Source organism: Tetrao urogallus, assembly GCF_951394365.1.
Source record: "Tetrao urogallus genome assembly, chromosome: 2".
Taxonomy (NCBI): Eukaryota; Metazoa; Chordata; class Aves; order Galliformes; family Phasianidae; genus Tetrao; species Tetrao urogallus.
Genome location: NC_136814.1, coordinates 83,830,868 through 83,856,561, shown reverse-complemented (window position 1 = coordinate 83,856,561; position 25,694 = coordinate 83,830,868). Strand labels below are relative to the sequence as shown.

General features: G+C 36.1%; 1 protein-coding gene across 1 annotated transcript in view; it reads right to left on the bottom strand.

The window, feature by feature from the left end:
• The window catches only part of EYS (eyes shut homolog), a gene marked incomplete at both ends in the record, with an annotated part of 656,806 nt that overhangs the window by 540,235 nt on the left and 90,877 nt on the right, over positions 1-25,694 (bottom strand). Inside the window, 2 exons of the mRNA XM_079532608.1 lie at positions 11,411-11,515; positions 25,093-25,215. Coding sequence (XP_079388734.1) covers positions 11,411-11,515; positions 25,093-25,215 — 228 coding nt within the window. The remainder of the gene's footprint in view (positions 1-11,410; positions 11,516-25,092; positions 25,216-25,694) is intronic.

Below are 25,694 nucleotides of genomic sequence, written 5' to 3'. Positions count from 1 at the left end.
ATAGACTCTGATGATGGTCTGGCCAGGTGATTACATTAGCTGAAAACTTTGAGGAATTTCTACAAGATTTTTACAGCTTATTAATAATGCAAGTATAGCCACAAAAAATTAAAACTGAAAAAGTTACTACTTTAGTTTGACAGCAAATTGTTAAATAAGGAAATTACTTTAAAGAAGAGTAGGAAAGGACAAAGACAGAACAAAAACACAGATTGAGAATTAAACGAGTCAATAAAAATGCCAAAGGAAAAGAAGAAATGCCATCTCCAAAATGTTAATATTGCTAATAAGTAGCAGCAGACAAAAGACCATTTTCTATTTCTTTTTCCATATAAATATGCTCCATAATTTATTTATTTTTAAATAGAAGAGTGGCTGCCATGCAGAAGGCAATGTTGCCCAACAGCTGCTCCCTGACAGAGCTAGCCATCAAGCAGCCAAAGGAAATTCTCTGCTGCATTGCAGTATGCTTCTCCGTGCCGACTCCCACATGAAAAAGGGGCCTTTACTTCACCCCACATATAAATGCAGATGCATATTTCTTTTTCATGATAAGCAGAAATTATGAATGCTCCTGCTTACTGATGAATACTTCACTCCTTGTCATCACAGAATCTTTAAGAGGGATGTAGACATTACTGGTATCATTTTCCTTTAAGAAAATGTGTTGTATTGCTGTTTTGTAGAGTATTGCCCTAGGTAGTTTTGGCAAGTATTTTCAATCAGAATGTTACAATTCAAAAACACTCATGTTTGCCTTCTTCTGTCTAGCTATGCCTGACAATGCATAAGAGGAATGAGGAATTCATTATTCTAGTGACTATTTATTTGGAACTGACTTCTGTGGCAGAAGTACTTGCCTCTGTACAGTGACTCCAAATAGGCAGACTTGCACTTAGTAGCATGTTCAATTTAATTTGAGCATTTTTTTCACACCGCAGTTGCCTTGTGATCTTTTCTGTTCCCTGCGATGGTAAACAAAGTTTAATATCTCCAGTGTATGACTTTAAAATAAGCTAAAAACTTGAAAATACAAAGTTTGATAGTATGTGTCATCTTTAAAAATAATTTTAGAATATCCATGGCCACAATCAATACGCATTGATTATACAGTCGTAGAAGGGTATTGATATCAAGACGAGAGTAGTAATCAATGATTCTTTTTTATTTTTTATTTTTAAATAGCAACCATACCTATCTATGCCACTAAACATTTTCTAAAGCATGTATTACACTTCAGATATTTCTTCACAGGAAAGGTTTTAATAGCTCGAATCTTCCTTTTCTCAGATCCATGAGTATCTTACTTTAATCTCTTTTTTCATCTCATCAAGGACAGTACTCTAAATAAGCCCAGGTACCCTTATATGTGCATTCAGTTGTCCATACAGCAAATTTTTCTTTTCCTCTCCAGTAGAAGATTCAAACAACCTTTGGTGGAGTAAACAATGGTGCTTTCTTATTTTTGGGCTATCAACACAAACAATGCATAAATCTAATTCCTTTGGTAAACACTGTAATCAGATTCTCCTTGTCCACAGAGATTATATGTATAGATAAAAAAAATCTGAGTTTATTCATATATTAAAAGGAAATAAATGACTTTCTAGAGTTGATTCACTGGTTTACCTGTCTGAATTATAAACCTTAGTTTCCTGTTTTTTTTTTTTTCTTTTTCTTTTTTTTTTTTTTTCTTCATTGTTAGAGGTGATCTGACTTCCCGTTACCTGTATATGCATTAAATCAGCAAGAGACACTTACATGGCAACATATTGATTACTGTATCAGATGATGGAAAAAATGCAGAGACGTCAAATATAAGAGCCATCAAATGAAAAAATAGGTATCTCTTGAGGATCAAATCTTTTAAAGAAGAGTATAAACTTGTGAATTTTGCAATATAGCTATAAAGGTTTGAACAATGTCTTTAAAGCAACAGCTTAATAGAGAACATACATTTCCATTCCATTCTGCTACTGTGTGTTTAGTAGTTTTGGAAATGAATAGACTCAAGCTGAGGGCTATCATGGTTATACTTCTTCACCTGGAAGATTGGTTATGAGTTATTAAAATACCTCTTAAAAGATGCTTTGTCTGCTTTTGTTAAGAGTAACTCAATGTTTTGAAATAAATAATGTTGTTTCTATTAGAAAAAAATGTCAACATTTTAAGTTATCTCTGTCAGGGTTGTAGGACAGAACAGACAGTACAAATGAGCTGCTAATCAATAGGAAAAAAGAGCTTTTATTTTTAGCTTCCTAACTGACAGCACATTTTTTGGAAAAAAAAAAAAAAATGGAAGAAGCCAAAATTTTTTTTTTGTTCTGCTGCAAGAAGTTTTCACTTATCTCTGTTGTAAAGCACTATACAGATAAAGATAGGAACACAGAATAACATTGAAATTGTAAAAGTATGTTAGGCTAAAGGCTAAAAGGCTGTTAGACCTAATAAGTTCAGCTTGTTCTACAGCAGTAGAAAATTTGCCATCTCCATCATACTTTCTCTTACTTCATCACAGCCTCCCTCACAACCAAACCATAGTAAAAGACTTCTTTGTGAACTTTGCAAAGTATGCTGCTCTTCTCATTTACCCTTTCTTAGCTTTCCACTTCAGTGCTTTCAACTTCTATATTTTTCCTTCCCCTACACTTGGCTTCATGTTTCTTCACACTGCCTAAAATGTGCTGGCATACAGTAGCGATTTGCATTCCTTGGTTTCCTTATTCTTTTCTTCCTTTCTTACCTATTGAAGAAATTGTCTGTAGCTAAAAGTTGTATCTATTGCAAGGAATGTTAACAATTATCTTGTTTTATCTCTTTTTAACTTAGAAAAAGAAATATATTTCAGTCTTAGTAAAAAGAGGTCACCAATTTATCTATGTAAGAATAACAACAAAATATCAACTATGTAGAAACTGCAGAGCTTTGTCTGCTGTCATACATCTACATCAACTTCTTAAACAAATTATAAAGGTTACATTAAAAAAAATAAAATTTTACTTTGCTTCTAGGAACAATATAAACTAACAGAAGGCACAGGTACCATTGCATTATGGAATATGATGAACACTTTGAACACAGTGTGTCTATGCAATTACATGACTGCTGCAGAAATCACCTGCTGCATTTCTTTAAAAGCATTTTGTTCAAATAACTCTGGAGTGCAGATTTATCTTCACATTAGAATTATATATGAGGGTTTGTATAACACTGTAAAACATGTATGACAACTGAAAACAAGAGTATAACAATTTCAAATCTGAAAAATTAAAACTGAATATACTGTAATCCTGTTATTATAGTGAAAATCATGAAAATGGTGAGAAATATGTACATTAAATACGATTCACAGGTCTTATATATAGTACATTATTTTAAATGCCCACCCATTACATGGCTTAAAAGCAAAATAATGTTGCACAGAATCACAGAATCACCCGGGTTGGAAGGGACCTCAAGGATCATGTAGTTCCAACCCCCCTGCCTAGCAGGGCCAAACATACACATTTAGATCAGGTTGCCCAGGTTGCATTACAAAATTGTTTAAATACCTTTTATATTTGAAAATGTAAAACAAACTGAGGTTGACTTTTCACTGCCTTGACATTTATAGCTTTTTTATTTGTTAGCAGCAGGCAACAATTTCAGTGCAATTCCCTATAAAAGAACAGGCCTGAACTAAAGACAAGGTCTGCTCTAAAAGTAATGCCTCTTATTTTAATGTTGGTCCACAGCATCAGTGGTGGATGTTGGTGGTACAGCACTAAGGGGTGAATCTTCCCATCAGTATTCCATTACATTTTGTTGCTGTGTGACAGACAGTAGCAGAGGGGCAGTCTGACATAAAAGTGCACATGAAGCAAAAGTGTATAATTCTTCAAATAGAAAAAACTGTATCCAGTGACGTTCATTGATGCTTGCTGAACGTTTATGGAAAGCAAACAGCAGATGTGAGGGCAGTGTATTGCAGCAGAGGCAACAGTAACGGTAGGTCACATTCACTGGTGCAGATTTTTACAGGCATGAAATGTTAAAACTCCAGGCTCCTATTCATCAATAGCGACAACACATAGCTAATGCTGACCACTGTATTGAAGAAGTGTCTTGTAGCTGAGCACATACACTATCAAGTAGTGGTTTTGTGCTTTTTGTATCTGTTCCAGTTTCCTCTTATTTATTTCCATGGCATTGCTTTTTGGAGCTATTAATGTACATAAGTAAGAAAAAAAAAAAAGATGGAATGAGGTGATAACTGGATGGACTAAAACAGTATAATAGGAATATTATACTTAACAGTATAGAGGAAGGATAAAGACAGTTAATGAGTGAAGAAAAAGTGGAAAATAAATTAAGTGATGCAAAGGCATTCCAGTCAGCACTCAGCACCAGCAGACCCTTACCTAGCCAGTCAAGAGCTACTTGTACAAACTATATCCACTCCAGATTTATTGCTGAACACAACATCATGTGGTATGCAATACCCTTTTGGCCAGTTGAGGTCAACTCTTCAGGCTGCATCCCCTTCCTGTGCACTCCACACCTGCTCACTGGCAGGGCAGTGCAAGAAGCTGAGAAGTTCTTAGCTTAGTGCTAGCACTCAGCAATAGGAAAAACAAGTCTGTGTTATTCATGCTATTTTGGTCACAGGTCTAAAACACAGATCCACTTGGGGCTGCTGTGAAGAAAGTTAATTTTCTCCAATCAGTTTGAACACAAAGCCAATCAATTCTTTGCTTGAGAGGAATAGCTATTAATGACTCATGCTTTTGTAGTCTTTCTTTGGAGGGTGTTTCTTTGACACGGAGTAGGTTACAAGTTTTTGAAGTTATTTTTGCTTAATTCTAAAATAGTCTTTTACGTAAAGAAGTAATAACAGAGAAAGAGGAATAAGATGTAGAAGGTAAACATAAGTACTTTTTTCACATTTTCAGGATTCTAGCCTGTTGTACAGCAGGTATGGTGGTTCTGTGAAGGCAGGATGGGTTAAACATTTGCACTTCTAGATTTTATCCTAGATCCTCAAATGAGACAATGTTACTTACCCTGATTATCATCTTTGATCTGTCAGTTTCTAAGTTTAAGGCTAGCACCAATCAGCATTCAGTTGTATTACCATGATTAGTTTTGTCTGACATTTCTGCTGAGACATGCAGGAAGTGATAGCAATGTCCAAGTTTCATGAGGACATGATTTATTCAACAAGTATAATATAACTTCTTAGAAAGCTGAAATAAAACACACTTATTCATATCATGCTTAAACAGCATGATAGTTAAGGTAGGTGTTACAAGGGAAAGAGAAATGACAGGTTAACCACTACACCACAGAGTGAAAAAGCAAAGAATGGACCTGTACAATTATGTTTTTGTAGCCCTTCTTTCACAAACACTTCAAAATATTTACAAGTTTTATTCTTCTATTGGCTACAGCTGGCAAGGTTTTGGTAGTGAAGGGGGTGCAGGGTCAACCTCTCTGAGCACAACCCAGCACTGCCCAATGTCATAACAGTAGCATCTCCAGCTGCTCCAAGAGGGACCCAACACTGCCAGAGCAGAGTCATGAGCAATGCTTGGAGAGCACATTTATGGTAGGGAAAAAATACTGTGCAACTGCAGCTGGGAGAGAGGAATGAGATTTGTGAGAGAAGCAGCCCTGCAGGAACAGAGGTAAGTGCAGAAGGAGGGCAGGAAGTGCTGCAGACACAGAGCAGAAGCCCCATGCAGCCCAGAAGAGGCCCACGGGCAACACATGGAGCAGAGCTCCACATGCAGTAATAGAGGAGCCTGAAGTTGAGCAGCGAATGAAGTCTGAAGGCCACAGCCCATGGATATCCCTGCAGGAGCAGCCTGGGCCAGAGTTACAGCCTGAGGAGACCGGCCTGCAGTGGGACAGGAGGGCTGGGGGAGCTACTGCTGCCTGTGGGGACAGTGCTGGAGCCCCACGGCATGGAGCCACATTGGGGACATTTTGTCAGAGCTGCAGCCTGAGGGACTGCATCCCACAGGAGGGACCACAAAGGAACAGCATAGATAGACTACAACCCCCTTTCCCTATTCCTCTGCACCACTCTGGGGGAAGTGGATGAAGCATTTTTATTTTGCTTGTACATCTCAGTGCTCTAGCTTGCTAGCAATAAGTAGTAAATTATATTAGTCTCCTTTATTCCAAGTCCATCTTTTCTATTTCACGTTAACTGATGATTGATCCCCATGTCCTTATCTCAACCCACGAGCCCTTTTCTCATTCTTCACCTGTACTGTTGAAGAAGGGGGAGTATGAGGATGTCATTGTGTTGGTGAGATGCCCATCAATGTCAAACCTCCACAATTCTTCATAAAAGATGACTCACAGAATCACACAGAATCACAGAATTGTAGGGGTTGGAAGGGACCTCCAGAGATCATCGAGTCCAACCCCCCTGCCAAAGCAGGTTCCCTACACCAGGTCGCACAGGTAGGCGTCCAGGCAGGTCTGACTCACTGTCATAGTCAGTGCTACCTTTAAAATAATCCTTGTTTTCTCCTAGGCTTTTTGTGTCTAAAATATTATATGCAACGTAACAAATAAGTGACATTTAGTTTGGTAAAATCTTCCGTGAAAAAGTAGAATAAACAGTCAGATCTCCTACAGTATCAAGTTTTCAGTGAGGAATACCATTATTACAAAACAAAACAGCAAACCGTATCAAGATTCTTAAAAATGCAAAGGAATTCTCCTGTGCAGCCTACTGCAGGGAACCTGCTTTAGCAAGGGTTTGGACTAGATCATCTCCAGAGCTCCCTTCCAACCCCTATGACTCCGTGAATTTCCAGAGTAAGAATATACATGAACGTTCACAAATATCAGAGAAGAGAATCACAAGGGAAGCCCAGCTGCACTTCTCTGGCAGCTATGATCATCAGCATGTCAGCCTTCTTCCCAGAGGGAGGGGCAGACACTGCTATCTCCTGGATGTAGCTACCCACATAAGTTTCAGTATAAAGGCTCAGCAAAGAGAAGTACCACGATAACTCAGTGTATTAACCACTGCTTCCCTAAGATACTGAGTACAGCTGCTTTTCTCTATATGAATACACACAGCATTATCCGTTATTGATAAACTGCTAAATAGCATTTCTACAGCCAGCAAGACATGCCTGCTTAGAAAGAACGCTTTCACAGTATAAATAAGGATATTAGATATATAAATGGAAAAGAAAAAGATTTTCATAACGTATAAGTAAATTGCAACTGATAAGAAACTGATAAAAATGTAAACTACTCACCAAGAGAATTACTACCTTAAATTGAGAAACGGTTCCACATAAGAAGGATTAGACTCTGCTGACAAAGAAGCAAAATTGCTTCTGAGAAGCTCTTGGCAATATCAGGCAAAGTACTCGCAGGTAGTCATATACAAAACTCACCCAACTCACAGTGGGAATTTTTGGCTATACAGCATTCCTTATTAGGAAGCAGCCTAAATCCACGAAGCATCCTCTCCTCAGTGGCTGGTCTGTATATGAGCCCAGGGTGCCTCCACTCCTTCTGGTCACGTGGAGAGCACAGGTGCAAACTACCCGTGCTCCCTGGGCCAGCGGCATCCCTTCTCCAGGTGCTCAATCACCAGTTCAAGCCATGACCTAACAGGTCCCCTACAGACTCCCCTACAGATCAGGCAACTTTGAAATTAAAGCAAAAAAGTCATCGCTATAAATTTTATGTTAAAGATGATTGTGTAGTAGCAGTGTGAAGGACTGAATGATTTCTATTTCCCATTTGTTACCTCAATGAGTCACTTCGTTTTTTACAGTCATAAGATACAAAAGTTTTCCTGAAGTCTTTCCAGGAGTAAAAAATTTTAAATATAAATTAAAAAAAACCTTTCAAATATAAATAAACTTTTACTCCATAATAACAGTTGCCAGAAAGGTTTGAAGGGAAGTACAGTCTTATTTCATGGTACAGTAATCTTTAGAACAGGAAACCTCCCAATAAGGAATTTAATTAATGATTTTTCTCTGTATGAGTTCTCTTAATCAAAACTATACTTCCTTGATTCAACATGCTAAACTGAACAAAAATTTATTTTAGGTTGAATCTAACAGCCCAAGCACCGCAACTGACTGGATTTTCTGTTTCAAAATCAGTCTTCTCTAATAATCATGCTAATCATGTACTAATACCACTGGGAAAAAAAAAAATAATTATGCATTCAGTTATCTTTAGAAGGGATGATCATAGAATGATTTGGGTTGGAAAGAACCCTTTAAGATCATCTAGTTCCAACCCCCTGCTATAGGCAGGGACACCGTTCACTAGACCAGGAACAGTACTTCTCTAGTTTTCTATTTCAAGGTAAGATTTCTGCATGACAATTAATATTTTAATCAGTTTTGCTACACTACTGTACTATATTTCTAGTTTGTCTTTTTTTTTTTTTTCAAAATTCTGTATAGATGTGAAACTATTTCCTAACAAAATATTAAATTAGTACGTGGGGAAAAAGTGACATTTGAGAAGTTTTAAAATATTCATGTAAATACTGGCTTTTTAGAAATATTGTATACAAACACTTCCATTTCTTCCATCTACAAAGTTGATTGATAGAAGATGACATTCTAATGAATATTAAAGAAAACTTTTGGTTTTATTATATGGCTCAAACGCTTGCAGTCTTAAATACTGTGCATGTAGGAACAGGTAATTAAATTCAAAGTTCAACTATAAGTATTATATTTATAAAGCATAATTAGAATGGAGGAAAGATCCCTTATTCAGTAATGCACTGTTAAAATATTTTGTTCTCGAAGGGACTTCTTAAGGCCATCAAGTTAAATCCTCACCATCAGCAAGTCGAAGTGTCTAGGTTTTTGGTTTTTTGTTTGTTCATTTTTTACAGTATCTGATCAGAGTTTTCCTGTGTTCCAACTCATATCCATTACCTCTTGTCTTGCTTTGATATTGAGCTCTTGGAAGTCCTTGTACTATCACATGAGGTAGTGGTAATCCCCTTCATAGATGTATTGGGGCTGCCCCATAGATATTCCCTCAAAATTCTCTTCAGGCTGAGCAGGTCTAATTCAGGAACAAAGAACTGTTTTGTAGACAGGGTGAAAGGGACTTCTGAAGATAGCCTAGACCAAGCCTCCTGCTAAAGCAGGTTTCCTACAGTATGTTGCATAGGAAAGTGTCCAGGCAGGCTTTGAAAATCTCGAGAGAAGGAGAAGAATCTGCATGACACTTTGGTAACATTGTTTGTATGAAGACTGACTTGGCCTGCTTCAGCTGACACTGGAGGCTGCCTTGTAGCCCACGTTTGCAATCACTACAAAGGCCGCAAATCCCGAGCAGTTTTCAGAACTCCCCCTATGCATTTACAAAACTTTCATTTCCTATGCTCTAGCAGCTATGCTTCTTCCTACCAAGTTATAACTGCTCATCAATCACTAGCTGAGCAGGTGCTCGACAGTCCCCAGTTAGCAGTAAGGTGAAGACTGTGCTCACTCCTTAAAAGGGAAACAGCTACGACATGCATAACTTTCTAGAACTTATTCCTCCATCTAAGTCACCACCTGCCAGAGAATACTCTCTGGAAATGTGGAAAAACTACTATAACAAACTACTCACGTCCCTGTTAGCAGTTCAGTTTCTGTAGTAATAAACCTCACAATACGTAGTCATTACATATTATTTATCTTCTTTTATTTATAAACTGCCTCGCCTTCTTCTTTCAAATCTAGTACACATCTGCATAACTGCCTTATTAACCATCTAAATCGTTAATTTTCATCCTGAATTTTTTAGCTGTAATAACACTTCCTATTAACTATATCTAACAAGATCAAAACATAACTGGAAAATGTATGTAGTCTAAGAATTCATATTAATACTTTTTACATTACTGTAATGTTCTTTTCATGCATATGATCTCAATATTTCAGTCCTGTAGAGCAGGCAGATGCTTTCAAAGTTCTTGTTGTGTTACTGATTGCAGAAAACAAAATACTCTTTGACAAAATGAGGTGTGACATTGGGTTTCTCTCATACAGAAAGAGAAGTGAAATATAGTCACAGACTTTGCGACTTGAAAAGTAGAAGTAACAGAATACAAACAATCAATCTTAAAAAAATTAACTATTTTAATAAATTAAAACAAAAATTGCATAGCAGATACTCTGCATCCTGAAATTCTGCATGGAGATTCTGAGGTTTTAAAAGAGGTTGTATGTGTGTGCCTCTGTAATGCACATGTTTACTTACCTCTATATGCCAGCTATTTTTTATGCATATATTGATGTTATTTTTATGTACGTATGCTGTGATTTAGTAACAGTACTGGCTGTGATTGCTATTCCTACATTTCAAACTTAATACGTTTCAAGCAATTTAGACATTAGATGAAATGACTTGTATTTGATTCTTAAATCTCTTATATAAAAACCTTATAATTTTTATATAGATGTAATAATTTTAACCACTTTTTTTTCTATCCAATATAAGGAAATATTTCTATTCAAAAATAAGCTTGATCCTCTAATTACTACATTGCTGACTTGACACAACGGAACAAAGTTTAATCCAAGAGCCCTAATACTATGAAAGAACTGCAACTGAAAAAGCTCTATGTTTTCTTATTTTAGTTACTTCTTTCCAATCACACGATAATTAGTTGACCCTCAAGTAAGAAAGCAGAAGGAAATATAAATAATCGGATATCATACAATCATCACATTTAAATGAGCTGGTTATATTACCATTACAGTCCTGTGTATAGAAGTTGGTCTACAACATCAGTCTAGCTTTACAGAAGAAAACAAACAAACAAACAAAACAAACAAACAAACAAAAAAAAAAACATGATCAAGTTATGTAAGTTCATATATTTATAGGATACTGTGTATCTGATAATAATTATCCAAGCCTTCTAAAACAGAAAAAGATGGATCTGTTATTGTTAATGTTCATTTCAGTTAGTAATAGCTTCTCTCTTCAGTGCAGGCAATACTGATTACAACTAATTGCTATGTAAATTTTCATATGTTTCTTCAATAAGAAATTTCAAAAATCATTTCTCCAAGTAGAAAAGAAGGAAACCAGAAGGGTAAGTGGAAAATTAATTTTAGAAAAGGTTCAGAAATGTAGAATTCTTTAAAGATTATTCAGTGAATAACATTGATATTCTGAGACCATTCATTTTGCAAGGCATGATTTCTGGGATCCAAGCCATGTTTTGTAGGCAAATTCTAGTGGCATTAGCCACATAACAATTGTCAAGTACTCTTAAAGAGTGCCTGCTAAGTCCTTCTCTCTTTTCAAGCAAAATAAATGACTTTTAAAAGTTTAGTTCTCTGATCTCATGAAAAAAAACTATATTTCTTTCAGAAATACCACAGAACATTTCTCACCAAAATAATACCTGACTTCTTACCTGGCAAACAGCTGCAGTAAAATTCACCAATCAAATTGTGGCAATGGCCTCCATTTTGGCAGGGCTTGAAGGCGCATTCATCAATATCTGTGGAGCAGTTTTTGTCTGACAGAAAAGAAAATGAAACATTAAAACTATAAATCATGCTGGGTTTGGGAAAGCAGAAAAGCTACTTCACAGTACAAGTGACAACTGCATAATTTAACTTTTCCAGGTTTGAAACACTATTTTATTTCTGCTTGACAGCTTTAAAACTAGAGCTGTTCATACATCATAGCTGATAGTTAACAAATTGAATATTGTAAAGGAATAAGTATAAGCTAAATTTGCAAATGTATTTTGTGTGTTCTAGTATTACATCTCAACACTGTAATTACTGGAATTATCTGCCACATTTTAAAAACTTTTTTATAGCCTCAGTAACAATAATAAGAAAAAAAATCTAATTTGCTTCCTTACTTAGTTAAATAAACCCATTCCTTCGAAACAGAAAATCTAAAACAAAAGAAAAAAAAAATGTGGGAGAGCATTGAGAGGACATAAAAGAGAATATTTAGAATACAATGTAATACGTGTAACAATTAACTCATCAATATACCAAAGGAAATCCACAGTCTATCACGCATCCACACCTAGCAGTTGGATACTGAATATATTTACTGCAAGCTTTGGCATGCTATATAGTAATTATACTGGGATCTTTCTGATCCAAAAACAAGAGTCAACTGTAGATAACAGAACAGCTCGTGTGACAAAGAAAGAAAGATGTAGCTAGCACTGATGTAAGCAAGTGGTATTTGTTATTCTACTCAAAGTGATGGAAGATTACTTATGCCACTCAAATCAGATATAAAAGATAGGTAATGTCTCTCAGGAATCTAACTCTGTGGAAGAATTATAAATAAAAAGTTCATAGATTTTTGAATGCATTATTGGCAACCTCTTCAATAACAGAAAAGGCAGCTCCAACACAGATTATCTGAGATATGCATCCAAGAAAAAGGGAAGATTGGTATCTGAATATTAAGAAAATAAAATGAAGAACTTGGATGAAAGTGATCTATATCCATGCAAGAGGAAGAAAGAGGAGGTGAACAGCATGAGAGCAAAGGAATTCAGAAAAATCACAAGAATTGCAGAAAGCTGGTGATGTGAAACCTGCTGAGAGGCTGAACTAAAAAAAAATAAATACATAAATAAATAAATAATAATAATAAAAAAAAAATAATAAAAAAATTAAGGAAGTTGCTCCTTTTTTTAAGTTTATCTTTAAGTTTCTGTGGGAGAAGGACTCTGGATTTTAGGAGACCTGGTCAGCACCTTATTGGTTTCAAAAGATGAAATTCACAACTAACAGAAAATAGGTCAGGTTAACCTCAGAGATGTTAACCTAAGATAAGGATAACCTAAGAAATACAGCATAAGCGTGTAAGCATAGAATCAAAACAGTGAAGACACTGAATACTATTTAATTACCATGGGATGCGCAGGGTAGCAAGATACTATAGTGTATGTATTTCAGCATTAAAGATGAAGGAAAGGTATGGTTTGCAGTTCAGAGGAAAAGGACAGCTACTGATAACGATTGCCATCATGCTAAATTATTTAATGCTTCTTTTGTTTCAATCACTGCTAAAAAGGTCAGCTTCAAGTAGATCATTATCATAACTGATACCTATGATTAAAGGGCAAAACCTCAGTGCTGAATGAAGAAGATAGGTTGGAGAACATTCAGATGAGGTAGGTGTTTAGACAGGTAGGCCTGATGAACTTCATCCTTGGGTACTTTGAGAGCTGGCTGGTAAAAACTTTGTGAACTTGGGAAAGATATTTAAAGTATCTAAAAACTCCATGATGTCAGCCTTTAAAAAAGGAGAAAAGAAGGAGCAGTGAAATTAAAGATCCATTTGGGTAATTTCAGTTCCTGTAGAAAAAAATGGGGAAAAAAACAACAACCTGCTTTATTGTAAGATACTAGAAATAAAACATGATTTATTCTAAATGAGCTCCATGTAAGCAAATAAATTCTATTCTACACTAGAACTATTTTTCTGGTTGATTAAAATTAAAAAGTGTACATTTTAGTTCAAATCTCAGCAATGTTTCTCCTATCTCACATGACACACTGATAACTAGACTAGATGGAAATGACAAGACAGTATTACTGAATAAGTAAAATTTGCTAGAAAGTCACATTTGTACATTAGTTATCAGCATACTTCCAAAATAGATGAAAAAATTGCAGAGATTCTGGAAGAGGTCTACCATGGGACAAGTTCCATTCAAGAATTTCAACAACAGTCTGAATGGTGGACAGTAGAATAATCTACAAAAATTAAGTTGGAGGACAGGATTAGAAGTCTTCATAGATTTTGATTGGAGATAAAGTTTCTTTTATTCAATAAGAACAAGTGAAAGATATCATAATTTGTCAGATCGTAAGTTAAGTAGGAGAAAAAAATAGAATTTTGCTCCAAAATCAGATGAGATACAAAAAAGGAACATAGCCAGTTAGACACAGAAATTAATCCTTCCATTCTTGTCTGCCCGGAATAAAGCTTCATTTGGAGTTCATTTGCATTGCTCAGTGAGCTGAATTAAATAATAGAATTGGAATTACAGAACAGCCTGAGTTGGAAAGGACACACAAGGATCATCAAGACCAACTCACGCCTTCATACAGAATAACATGAAAATTAAACCCTGTCTCTGAGCGTTTGTCTAAACACTTTTTGAACTCCACCTGGCTTGGTGCTGTGACCACTGCTGTGTTGAGGAAATGAAGTCAAGAGGACCATTCAAAAAATGACAAAGAACTACAAAGCAGGACCTCTAAGGAAAAAAGAAAAGCAAAAAATTAATCAGGCTGTAAAGCCTAAATAAGGAAAGTTTGAATAGAAATGTGATGACAGTCATCGAATAAGAAAAGGCCTTTGCAAATGTCTTTAGTTCTCCATTTCCATAGCCAACAGAATAAGAAAAAATACATTTAAATTGCTATGAGAAAATGTCAGATTAAATGTTAAAGAACTCGTAATGCTTAGAATAATAACATACTTAATATGTTACCTGAGGAAGATAAGGAATGGCTTTGGACATCTTTAAGAGAGATGTGAGACAGACAGGTCAGGAATTAGGTATAGTGGTATTTGATTTCTGTGAGATGAAGCTGGAACAGATGATATTTAGTGTTTTCTTCTAGTATTAAGATTATGTAATTAACAGGACACTACAACGCTGAAGAAGATCAAAGGGCTTTTATGTTTATTGAGTTGTGAATTGAGTTGTCTTGAAATTTGGTATGCCTCATAATAGTGTAAAATAGGACAAGCATTTTAAATTGGTGGGCACGTAAGTAAGACCAAGAATCATCTACATCAAAAAGTCTGGGAAATTTAGAACCAAATAGGAAAGGTCTTAAGTTGCTTGGTATATGGCAGCAGAGCTGCCGCTTGAGAGCCCTGTGCTTCTGTGCAGATCTGCATCTCCACTCTGTCACCCTATCTAAACACATTTCTGTATTCTCACTAGAGCCAAGACCAGGCATGCAGTAGTCAAGAGAAGCACAGGACACACTGCATGTAATAAAAATATCAGTGCTAACAAGGAGAAAAAGATTCTTTATAAAAACAACATATTTACAGAGTTGCAAATACACATGAATAAGGGGCAATACAGCTTTTGACACTCTTAGCCTGTAGCTGTCCAGCAAGTTTTTGCCTTTCAGCTGAAAAAATCATAACAAGATCAATGAGCCACTTCATGGTTCTCTGATGTTCATTTTCTGCAGGTGTAAAACTTTTGCTCTATTAGTTCAATAGTGATTCTCCAAAGCTCTGCATTTCCGCTCTCACTTCCTTTCCTGAACACGGCAAATTTCTGCTACAGGAGAGCAAACAAGCATATGCTGATGGAAATTTTGTGATAGACTGAAATACTTTTGTTTGTTTGTTTGTTTGTTTACTAACAGTCAGTTTTTGTCAGGTACTGCTGCCAGATACAAGAAACTAAGAAGATACACAGCTGCAAAAGATGCAACTAGTAAGCTGGAGCTGAACTGTATGTATGGAAACAGTGATAGTGATCTAGAAAGGACTGCTGAGGATGACTTCAGCCTAGGAACCCAACTGCAAAGCTATGACAAAAAATAAGAATGCTTGATGTATTCAAAAAAATGAGGAATATTTATGTTTAAAGGTAATTTTACCTATGCATACTACAAAGTTCCATACAGTTCAAAGCCCCATATATTTAAAAATATGTGGAAGGGATGCAGGAAAAGCTCTGCCATTTATTCAGCCACACAAGAAAGTATGCTGTTGGCGAAAGCTTAAAGATCTCCATTTAGAACAAATCTCATTTAGAACAAACAAAACTAAGAAGTGACTTGATTACAGTGTGTATCTACAAAGAGAAAATACATGAGTAGTAAGAATTTTTTTCCTTTTGTGTAGAAAGGTAATGATACACAACAGTCCAAAGTTGACTACAATGTACACAAAGTATTTAATATAAACTTCTAATTCTGACGGTGATTGCTACTAAAAGAAGTGCCAGCCATATTCTGGCTATGCATTCAAATCAGAACTGAACGCTTTTGGATTCAATGTGTGCTTTAATCAAAACTAAGTAATTAGATTCAGTACAAGGTGGCTAATGGGCAACATTAACAGCCTTTTGGTAAACAGACTTAATGTAGAGCATACAACCTGCAATCTAGGAGTTAGAATGCTCCCAGAATAAATCACTTATCATAGCCTTCTGCTACTGGCTATCTTTTCTGGGAATAATTTAAGAGAATTCTGCAAGTCAGATATATTGTGTCAGAGATAGTGTCAGAGATAGCCCACCTCAAGAGAGCTGGGCCCTGTTGCATTCTTGTCATAATCTGGAATATACATGTTCTGTCCTTGGGCAGCATACATGCTTTAACATGCCTAGGAAAACTGGCTGTCAGGTGCTGCTCTGATGTTACCAGAGCAAATAATATATGCACTTCTGTTTCTTGCTTGAATGCAAAAATGCTAAGGAAGAAGACTTCTGATGTAAGTTGTATAAACAGCTTTAAAAAAAATATTCCAGATTTAACACTTTTCCCTTCCCACACCAGACACTCCTCCGATCTGGGCAAGCAGTAGTCCCTGGCAAATTGACCATTCAAATGCGTTGAGTCTGGCTATAGGATGATATCCCCATCATCACCACTGCTTCCCAGTAGCCCAATACCTATGGACTTGCCATTGCTAGCATCAAGCCACAGGTTTTGTATCAAGCTAACAAGAGACCTTAGGACTTGTGTAATGGTCACATGGATCTTGCCATGTTTGTTTTAGTATTCCTTTGTTCTGAACAGTTTCATGTTGTTATTATTAGTAAGTTGTAGGTAGGAATAACAATTCTACAGAGCAGTGCAGCCCTAAAGAAAGGCGGCACCTAGGCACTGTTTGCTGGTAATAATGCAAACATAGAAGCTGAGCAAACACTATTCCAGGGATAACAAAAGAGACAAAAAACAAATGCCTAACATATGCAGAGTGCCTCAAATATAGCAATATCAGAAATTATAGGAAGTTGCAGATCTGAGAAAGAGGTGTAAATAAGCAAAAAAATCCCTAAAACTCTGAAGAGTGAGGAAGAAAAAGCCAGCTGTGTTACTGAAGATGGCACAACATATAGTGACTAGTGTGGTCATTCTAAAACTGATAATGTCAGACTTGTTCTAGCATGATGCTTCCGAAGAACAGGGGACCCAAACATGAATTGCTGCACTTGATAAAAAGTCCAGTGTATACTGGGAAATATCAAAACCTTTGGTACAATGCTAGATTGTAATGCTAGATGTAAAAGTGCTACAAATTGTTAAACTGAAGAATGGGCTTTGTCCAAGACCAATAGTTTTAATTCTTGTTGTTATCAGAAGAGGAGCTGTCTGCTAGAAAACAGAACAAAAAATCCCCAAGCCTAGAAGAAGCTGTTCTTATGTAAGATGTCCCTTACATTTTCCAAATTCAGTAACAGAATATTTCACAGAATCACAGAATCACAGAATTGTAGGGGTTGGAAGGGACCTCCAGAGATCATCGTGTCCAACCCCCCCCTGCCAAAGCAGGTTCCCTTTGGGAACCATTGGAAGGATATTTGGGAGGAATGAAAATGTGCTCTGTGGAAATTGACAGATTTCTCATATCAGAGTTCACTCACTTACTGCTCATGTTGTAACATAAAGTTTAGTCCAAACAGCTTAGCTGAAATAGTTATAATGAAAAATTTGATGCAGTAGGAAATTCTGTTTTGTTATCCATGTGTTATTTTTTACATATGTAGTCAGACAAAAAAAAAAAGAAATGGTACTCACTGTACTGGAATATTACTGTTCATTCTATGTTGTCATGTATGACATCACAGTATATATAAAACACACAAAAAAACCCTGATAAATTATTTATAGAAAAAGTAGGTAGTTTAGGAAAATTTAAATACATCCTTACAAAAATTCAGGAAAATAAAGAATTTAAATAATCTTTTCCAGTTTAATACTTGTTCTTTAATTGCAGTATGAGGTTTTCTAGACATGATTGCTTTCCATTTTTGAAATGTTAAGGACTTCCCAGCAACCCACAACTTTTTTTTAACTTAATGCAAAGTAAACCCCTTCATTTTAAATCATGTTTCAATTTATGTAAATTAATTAAATACACAGTCATGCCCTCAAAATACTGATTTATGTTCTAAATATATTATTTTATACATGACAATTGGCATCATTATTGAAAAAAAAAAAACATATCTAGAATAAAGGGATAAAATGAAATAAAAAAATAATCATAGAAAACATCTAGTAGAGCAGTGATAAAGTAAATCCCACATAAACTAATTACATTTTTGATTGAAGAATGAATTTACCTTTTTTTTTTCAGATGTTTCTGACTGTTACTATTCATCTTGTAATTCAAACAAATCATGCTTAGCATTTGCAAATGAGAAACTACTGGAGAGATGTGCCATTTGATTCTTCATACAAAAGAAACTGTCTAGTTTTTTAGGTAACTGGAAAAACCATTGCCACTGAACTGTAATTGATTTGTTTTTCTTTCTTGCAATTCAATAGGTTTTCATATATATTAGCCTATCAAAATTTCTATGTAATGTAATTTTCAGCATGATGAAACTTAAACAGACTCAACTGATCTCTTTTTTTCCACTCAGCGTTCTAAGTTGAATTCCTTCCAGGGGAAGCAGGTATATGCATTAGACACAATGATAAATGTTCTCTAATAACCAAAGAAATACATATTGAATATTCTTTCATATTTGCATAGTGTTTATTTTCCAGAAAGTTAGTTTTACACACCCGACTGTGGGAAGCTTGCCCTAAGTGACCTCTCTTTTGGGGTATTGCTGCAAGCCAGCAGCCCAGCAGCACAGCCCCATTCTAGTATCCCACTGTGGGTCAGAGCTCTGCTGGCCAGGGGAAAAAAACAATCCTTGTGCAGCTGTATGTCTTCAGGTTTTAGTTTGAGCAGAAAAACACCAGCACTCAGTCTAAAGATAAGACAGAGGTACTTTGTTTTTCTAAGGAGGTATCACTTAAAAGGCTACCTGGTTTTTGATATGGGATGCATGTGAGGCTGAATATCTGTGACTTGAAATGTAGGTAAGCACTGACAGATTTCTTATGACATCCTTCCTTTGAATCATTTGAGTACAGAACTGGAGATGATCACTGTGGAACAGATGATGAACAGACAATGATTTTAAACTGTGCAGATGTCCTGACATTGACTAAATCTCTGTGTCCAAAAACTGCCTGAAAGAGGACAGATTTTGCATACTCACTGAAAGCCTTAGAAAGACTTTAAATCAAATGCACAAGAAAAGATTTAAAGCACAAACAAGGTGTCAAGTTTTGTCTTGTGATGGAAGGGTTGAGCTAGAAGGCACCACACTGCATTTTGTAATCTTGATTTATAAATGTTCAGTGTTAGAATGACCACTTGTTCAGCCGCAATAGCCACTATGGGATTTCTCAAACTCATTGTATGAGACATGCCAGAGGAAAATACATAGATTTGATCTTCAGAAAAGATATAGAAGGCTTTAAATGTATTTATTCTGCTTTGTAAAGCTTAAAGACTTATTTAAGTCAACATTCAACTGATGTTAGATTTTTGACCCTTCATCTTATCTCTTATAACAACAAACAAGAATGAGAGAGGTGGAAAACTTAAAACCAGGATCATGTTACTCATAAAGCATTCATGTGGACCATGATATAAGTGAAGAAGTCAGATCAACAATCTCTTGTATATAAATAATAACAAAATTCAGAGCCAAGTACTAACAGGACCTGGCAAAATCATGACAGTTGCTTTTAACTGCGCTATGACTGGTGGATACATGTGATGACTAAAATAAGTCACTTACGTAAAAAGTAAATATTACTGATAATCCAGAGCCAGCTAATTTGTATCACCTATTTCTATGATTATTTCCCAGAGAGAACATGGTGCTCTGATCAGCAGCTTGCAGCTCACATAAGCTTTTTGCTTTCCTGGATTTCTTTTCCCAACAATTTAAAACAATTCCAGACTTATTCCAAATCATTGCTACATGCAGAAAGCATGCATGAAAAAATAATTAGCAAATTCAGGACCATGACAAGATTTCTTCACTACTGTTTAATTGTGTAAATTTTAATATCTTATCAATAACTCATGGCATTCAGCTGAACAAACCTACTATATTTCTGTGTTTCTACTCATCTGGTTAAATTAATTGGGTGATAAGATACTGAAGTGACTCAAGCAAGAGGAGTAAAAATCATTTTGGAGTTACGTTATTTCTCCACAATATTCACTGATGTCACTTTACTAACACAGGAATGATTTCTACATGGAGGGACATATGCACAGTTTCAAATAATTTTAATTATAATCTCTAAAATTTAAAAAAGGTAAAAGGGAAAGAATAACCCTGTCAATTATTTGAGATGAAAAAACATGTGTTTTTGGTGTTTTTTTGTTTTTTTTTTGTGTAGGGCACTGACTTCCAAATTTTATTTTATTTTTTTTTATTTCCTGGGATTGATAGTGCCAGAGGAAACCCATCCAAATTCTGAAAAGGGTTAGTAACCAATACCCCCCAAAATTGCCTCCTCCTTCTATATCACTGGGGAATTCCATACCAGCCCACCTGAATTATGCTTTGATTCAAGCTATCTTGGTACTTTAGGCACCACAAGTGTCCTGGTATTCAGTATTGAAATTTCCTATTTCAACTACATTCAGGTTCTGATAATTCCTGGAATTACCTAGTCTGGATAAATGGAACAGATCTTTTTCTAATTTGGTCTAATATCAAATCTGGAGATTGCTGGCCCTGTCTGTGGCAGTGGGGGTTGGAGATTCATGATCCTTGAGGTCCCTTCCAACCCAGGCCATTCTGTGATTCTATGATTCTAATTTAACAAGGCTGTCCACCCTAACAAACATGGACTGTCTCTATCTATCTCAACCACTAAAGGTACTTGAAAGCCTTCTAACTGATAAAACGTAACAAAGCATTACCTGGGAAGAAGTCAGCACTGCCTCCATCTGTCAGTTTTTGTCTAGTACCTCTTTCCTATGGGATAATTACAGTGATCTTGGATGTTGACTCCCACAAGAGGGCATTTTAGAGCAGTGTTTGATTTAATAGGGAGGGAAAGCCTTTTCCCTGTCTTCCTGAGAAGCTGCTTCACTTCACCTGCCTATCTCCTCAAAGTAAAGGAATCCCTTTACCATGGGCTGCAAAGCTGCCAGCACTCAGGTGCTTACCATTTTAACAATAAAAATTGCTTTTTGAAGCAGACACTGCAAGAAGACTCCCCACTCCTCCCAGGAACCTCAGTTTGTTCAGTCATTATTTCTATCCCACTGGATTTCCTCAACAGGAGAGAATTACTCTCTCCATCCAGGCCTGCTCCATCAAGACAGACAACTGTCTGCCTCCCACTCAACACTGCCCTTACAGCCCAAGGTGTATAGTACAGTGGCTAACTTAGCCTTGATCTGTGCTGAAATTTGCTGGTATAATCCCTGTGCAGGAGCACATTGGCTGCTGTAGCTTCAGCTCGAAATGACCCTCCGGAGAGGGGGTGACATCACCAGCAATCACCGCCAGATAAACAGCAATCCAGCAGAAAAAAATGCATATGTATAAAAAAACCAACTGGGTTTAAGACTAAAGAGGAAGAAATCCATAGCATGACTATCCTCTTGTGGGAGGTCTCAAGATGCTGATAACTAAATCCTAAACTCCCCAGTTTCTTGAGAAGATTGAAACTGTCACCTGTAGGATACAGAGGAACACTGGAAGAGTGAACATAATGAGAAAGAAAACAGGTAGATAATAGCAAATTCTTTGGTATAACAATTTGGAGGTTTTTTGTAATAATATAATATGATAATATATAATATATAATATAATATAATATAAAGTAATATAATATGGATTTCTACACTGTCAAATATTAACTGAATGAACCAGAAATTCTTGTATGTACACTATGTTTCCTTTCACTTAAAAAAATAATAAAATAAAATAAAAAAAAAATATTTTGAATGTACCATTGTTGCTATGGCAATGTCTTCTAGGGACATTTACATCAGTACTAGAACTCAGAAGTACATAGGCCATAAATGATACTGTAAGGAAAAGATGAAAATTGAGCTAGTTGCAAGGTATCAAAATCTGTGCATCTCGTATCAAATCTCATATTGGTGGATTACATTCTTCTACTACTTTTTGCTTTTCTTAGAGCATACAAGATCAAATATTCAGTATTTGCCATCAAAGACTATTTCTAGGAAGGATGAAGCAGTTGTCAGAAAGCTTGGAGAGATCTGATTTAATGACATTCACAACAGTTGACTGTGCATTTATTGCACAACCAGCATAAGCACAGAGGAAAATATTCACTGTAATCATGAGAGTCCTTATCCCCACTTCCAGTTTCAATCAGTGCACTGTCTCACTTGCTTTGTTATGGAAACTCATGTCCTGTATCTCCAGAAAAAAACAAACAAACAAAAAAAAGTGATATCCAAAGCACATTCATGATGAAAGCTCTTACACAGAAAACAGAAAAAAGCTCTTACACAGAAAAGGCAGAAAACAGACCTTTTCAAAATATACTATTATATAACAGTGAACTCTTATGAGTTCACTATAGCCTCAAGGTACCCATTAAAATCTGCCTATAATCTATTGCTTTATCACTCATCATGAATCTTTTTGTCTTCCAATGGGCATACATTATAAACAAACTGTATGCATGAATCTAGGATGAAGAGTTCTTCCTAAGGAAAACTTACCTTGTTTTGGGCAGTTGTTGTGACACCTACAATTCTCTTTATATTTCTAGTTCTTTAATGTAAACTCCACTATATCCCAAAGTAGCTGTACTTTTATAGGAACAGTTTTCCTGCATTCTCTACTTAAAACTGACTGGTTGAAAGCTGCCACAGAAAAATTATTTTTTCCATTTTGATCCTTGCAGCATACTAATAAAAGTTTGTATAAGTTCAACTTTTGAAAGTATCATACTAAAAATGCTCCTGTTGATATGAATATGTTGTAGACATACACTATGCAAACTCCTGACAGCACTTAGCAAAAAAAAAAAGAAACTGTGATTGAGAAGGAAATAAAGCACATTACAGTTTTGTAATGTAGAATTATTGTAGAATATGTTGGCAAGAATCAAGAAAACAAGAAAAGTCATAGACATTTTCGGGAACTGCAACTAATATCACTTTCACAGATTCTAAATTTCTGTGTGTCAACTTACATTCCTTGTGTCCCATCTGCCAATTCTTAGCTATTGCTAAAATAAGTGTGAAATGTTCCTAAATTGAACGTAGTTGGTGTTACTCTCAACCTCAAATGCTTTATTTACTTAAAACTTAATTTTGCCTCCTCATTCTTCACCACTCTACTCATCCCTTTAGTCTTCCATTTCTCCATAATTGGTCTCTTTTATTTTAGATTTTGAGCTTCCTATGAACACACATTTGGTTTCTTATACGACTCCTGCTGACTTTGTTGGATTTCTGAGACTGCTAAGCAAATGGTGAATTTTTAATGCCATGGCTAAACTTAGAATCATAGAATCATAGAATTGCTCAGGTTGGAAAAGAACTTAAAGATCAAGTACAACTGCAACTTAACCATACTACCCTAACTCTAACAACCCACCACTAAATCATGTCCCTGAGCACCACATCCGAACAGATTTTAAACACATTCAGAGATAGTGAGTCAACCATCTCCCTGGGGAGCCTATTCCAGTGCTTAACAACCCTTTCTTTTTTTCCTGAGAAGTTTTTCCTGATATCCAACCTAAACCTCCCCTGGCACAATGAAAGGCCATTTCCTCTTGTCTTGACACCTGTCAGCAATGAGAAGAGACCAACCCTGTTCTCACTGCGATCACTTTTCAGTATTTGAAGAGAGCGATAGGGTCTTCCCTCAGCCTCCTCTTCCCCAGACTTAACAGCCCCAGTTCCTTCAGTCTCTCCTCATAGGGCATATTATCTGAGCCCTTCACAAGCTTTGTTGCCCTTCTTTGGACCTGCTCCAACACCTCAATGTCTCTTCTATATTGAGGTGCCCAAAACTGAACACAGTACTCAAGGTGATGCCTCACCAGTGTCAAGTACGGGGGCAGGATTACTTCCCTAGCCCTGCTTACCAAACCATTCCTGATACAATCCTTTCTTGGCCACCTGGGCACACTGCTGGCTCATATTCAGCCGACTGCCCATCAGTACACGAAGGTCCCTTTCTATCAGGCAGCTTTCAGCCATTACTCCCCAAGTCTGTAGGGTTGCCTGGGATTGCTGTGGCCAAAATGCAGGACCCAGCACTTGGCCCTATCGAAGCTCATGCAGTTTACTCTGGTCAGGTAGACAGCCTTACCTTCATCAACTAAGAGGATCTTCCTACTACCTCTTGTGCGTATTAATACTATTGATTTGTGTCTCTGAAACCAGCACCTGAAAAGCAGTGTGTTCCAGTCCCTGACATCACAGGCAATTAGTTGTTAAGATAGCATATTCTGAGACAGTTTTATTGATTTCCATATGATCCTGTTAGTTGCTTGTCACAGCAAGTAGGTTCATGAAGACTGTTCCTGATGCAAAAGCTATTTTCTTAAACCTGTTAAATAGTCGTGCAAATCCCAGGCTATTTATCATAAAGATCTAATAGCATCTTTCTTGAAGAGCGAAATGTTCTCTTGCTAAAATTGTACTCTCATCTCTATCTGAATCACAAGAAAAGTATGGTTGTGATATGATGTTCTGGAGACAAATACTACCAGCTTTATCTGTTCTTGCTTACCTAGGAAAAGATTAAATAATGTTTTTCACAGACTACTTGTTTTCTGAATACTTTTTATCCCAGTAAAATATAGTTTTTCTTTCCATCAATTAATCAAACATCTCACACATTGCTTTCACTTTTTATCATATTATTAAGGAAGCAAAAGCAGATTAGCAATAGTGCAGAACACTGAGTTGAATTTTTATTTATTAATGCTAAAATACTAAACAAAATTCAATCATGAATTTGTGTTTTATTTTTTTGTTGTTGTTTTTTCATTTTTAGCTACTTAATGTCTTAAGTACAATAAATCTTACCAGTGAATCCTGGAGGACAAACACAACTGTAGTCTGCAATCAGGTCCAAACAAGTTGAATTATTTTTGCAGAAGCCATAAGTGCACTCATCAAAGTTGATTTCACAGTGAAGACCTTCAAATCCTTTGTTGGAAAAACAAAACAAAACAAAAGAGCTAGACATTATTCAGCTATGTGTGCCTTCTTTTCTAAAGCACATCTTTTGGTATATTTTTTTCCTAAAGAATAGATCATTTTCAATTTACTCGTATAATATCATTATCTGTCTTTTTGAAAGATCTTCCTAAAATCCTTTCCTGTGTTATCATTAACAAAAAATACATCTGACCATTAAACATGCTTTAAAAAGAATCAGTAATTGAAAGACCAAGCTTAGTACTCAGTATTTTCATTAATCTAGTTGAACTTTCTGTTCAGCAGAGACTAAATAACTGGTGTATCTTTTGTGATTTTGAGGACAGTACAAATGAAGTTAAGATGTGCTGATATTTGGACATCTGTTCCATTTATCAACTCTGAAATAATTACTTCTCTGATTTTTCTCTTTTCTTTTTTTTCCTCATGTAATAGCGACTTTTAGCAACTAGCCAGTCCAAAAGGTT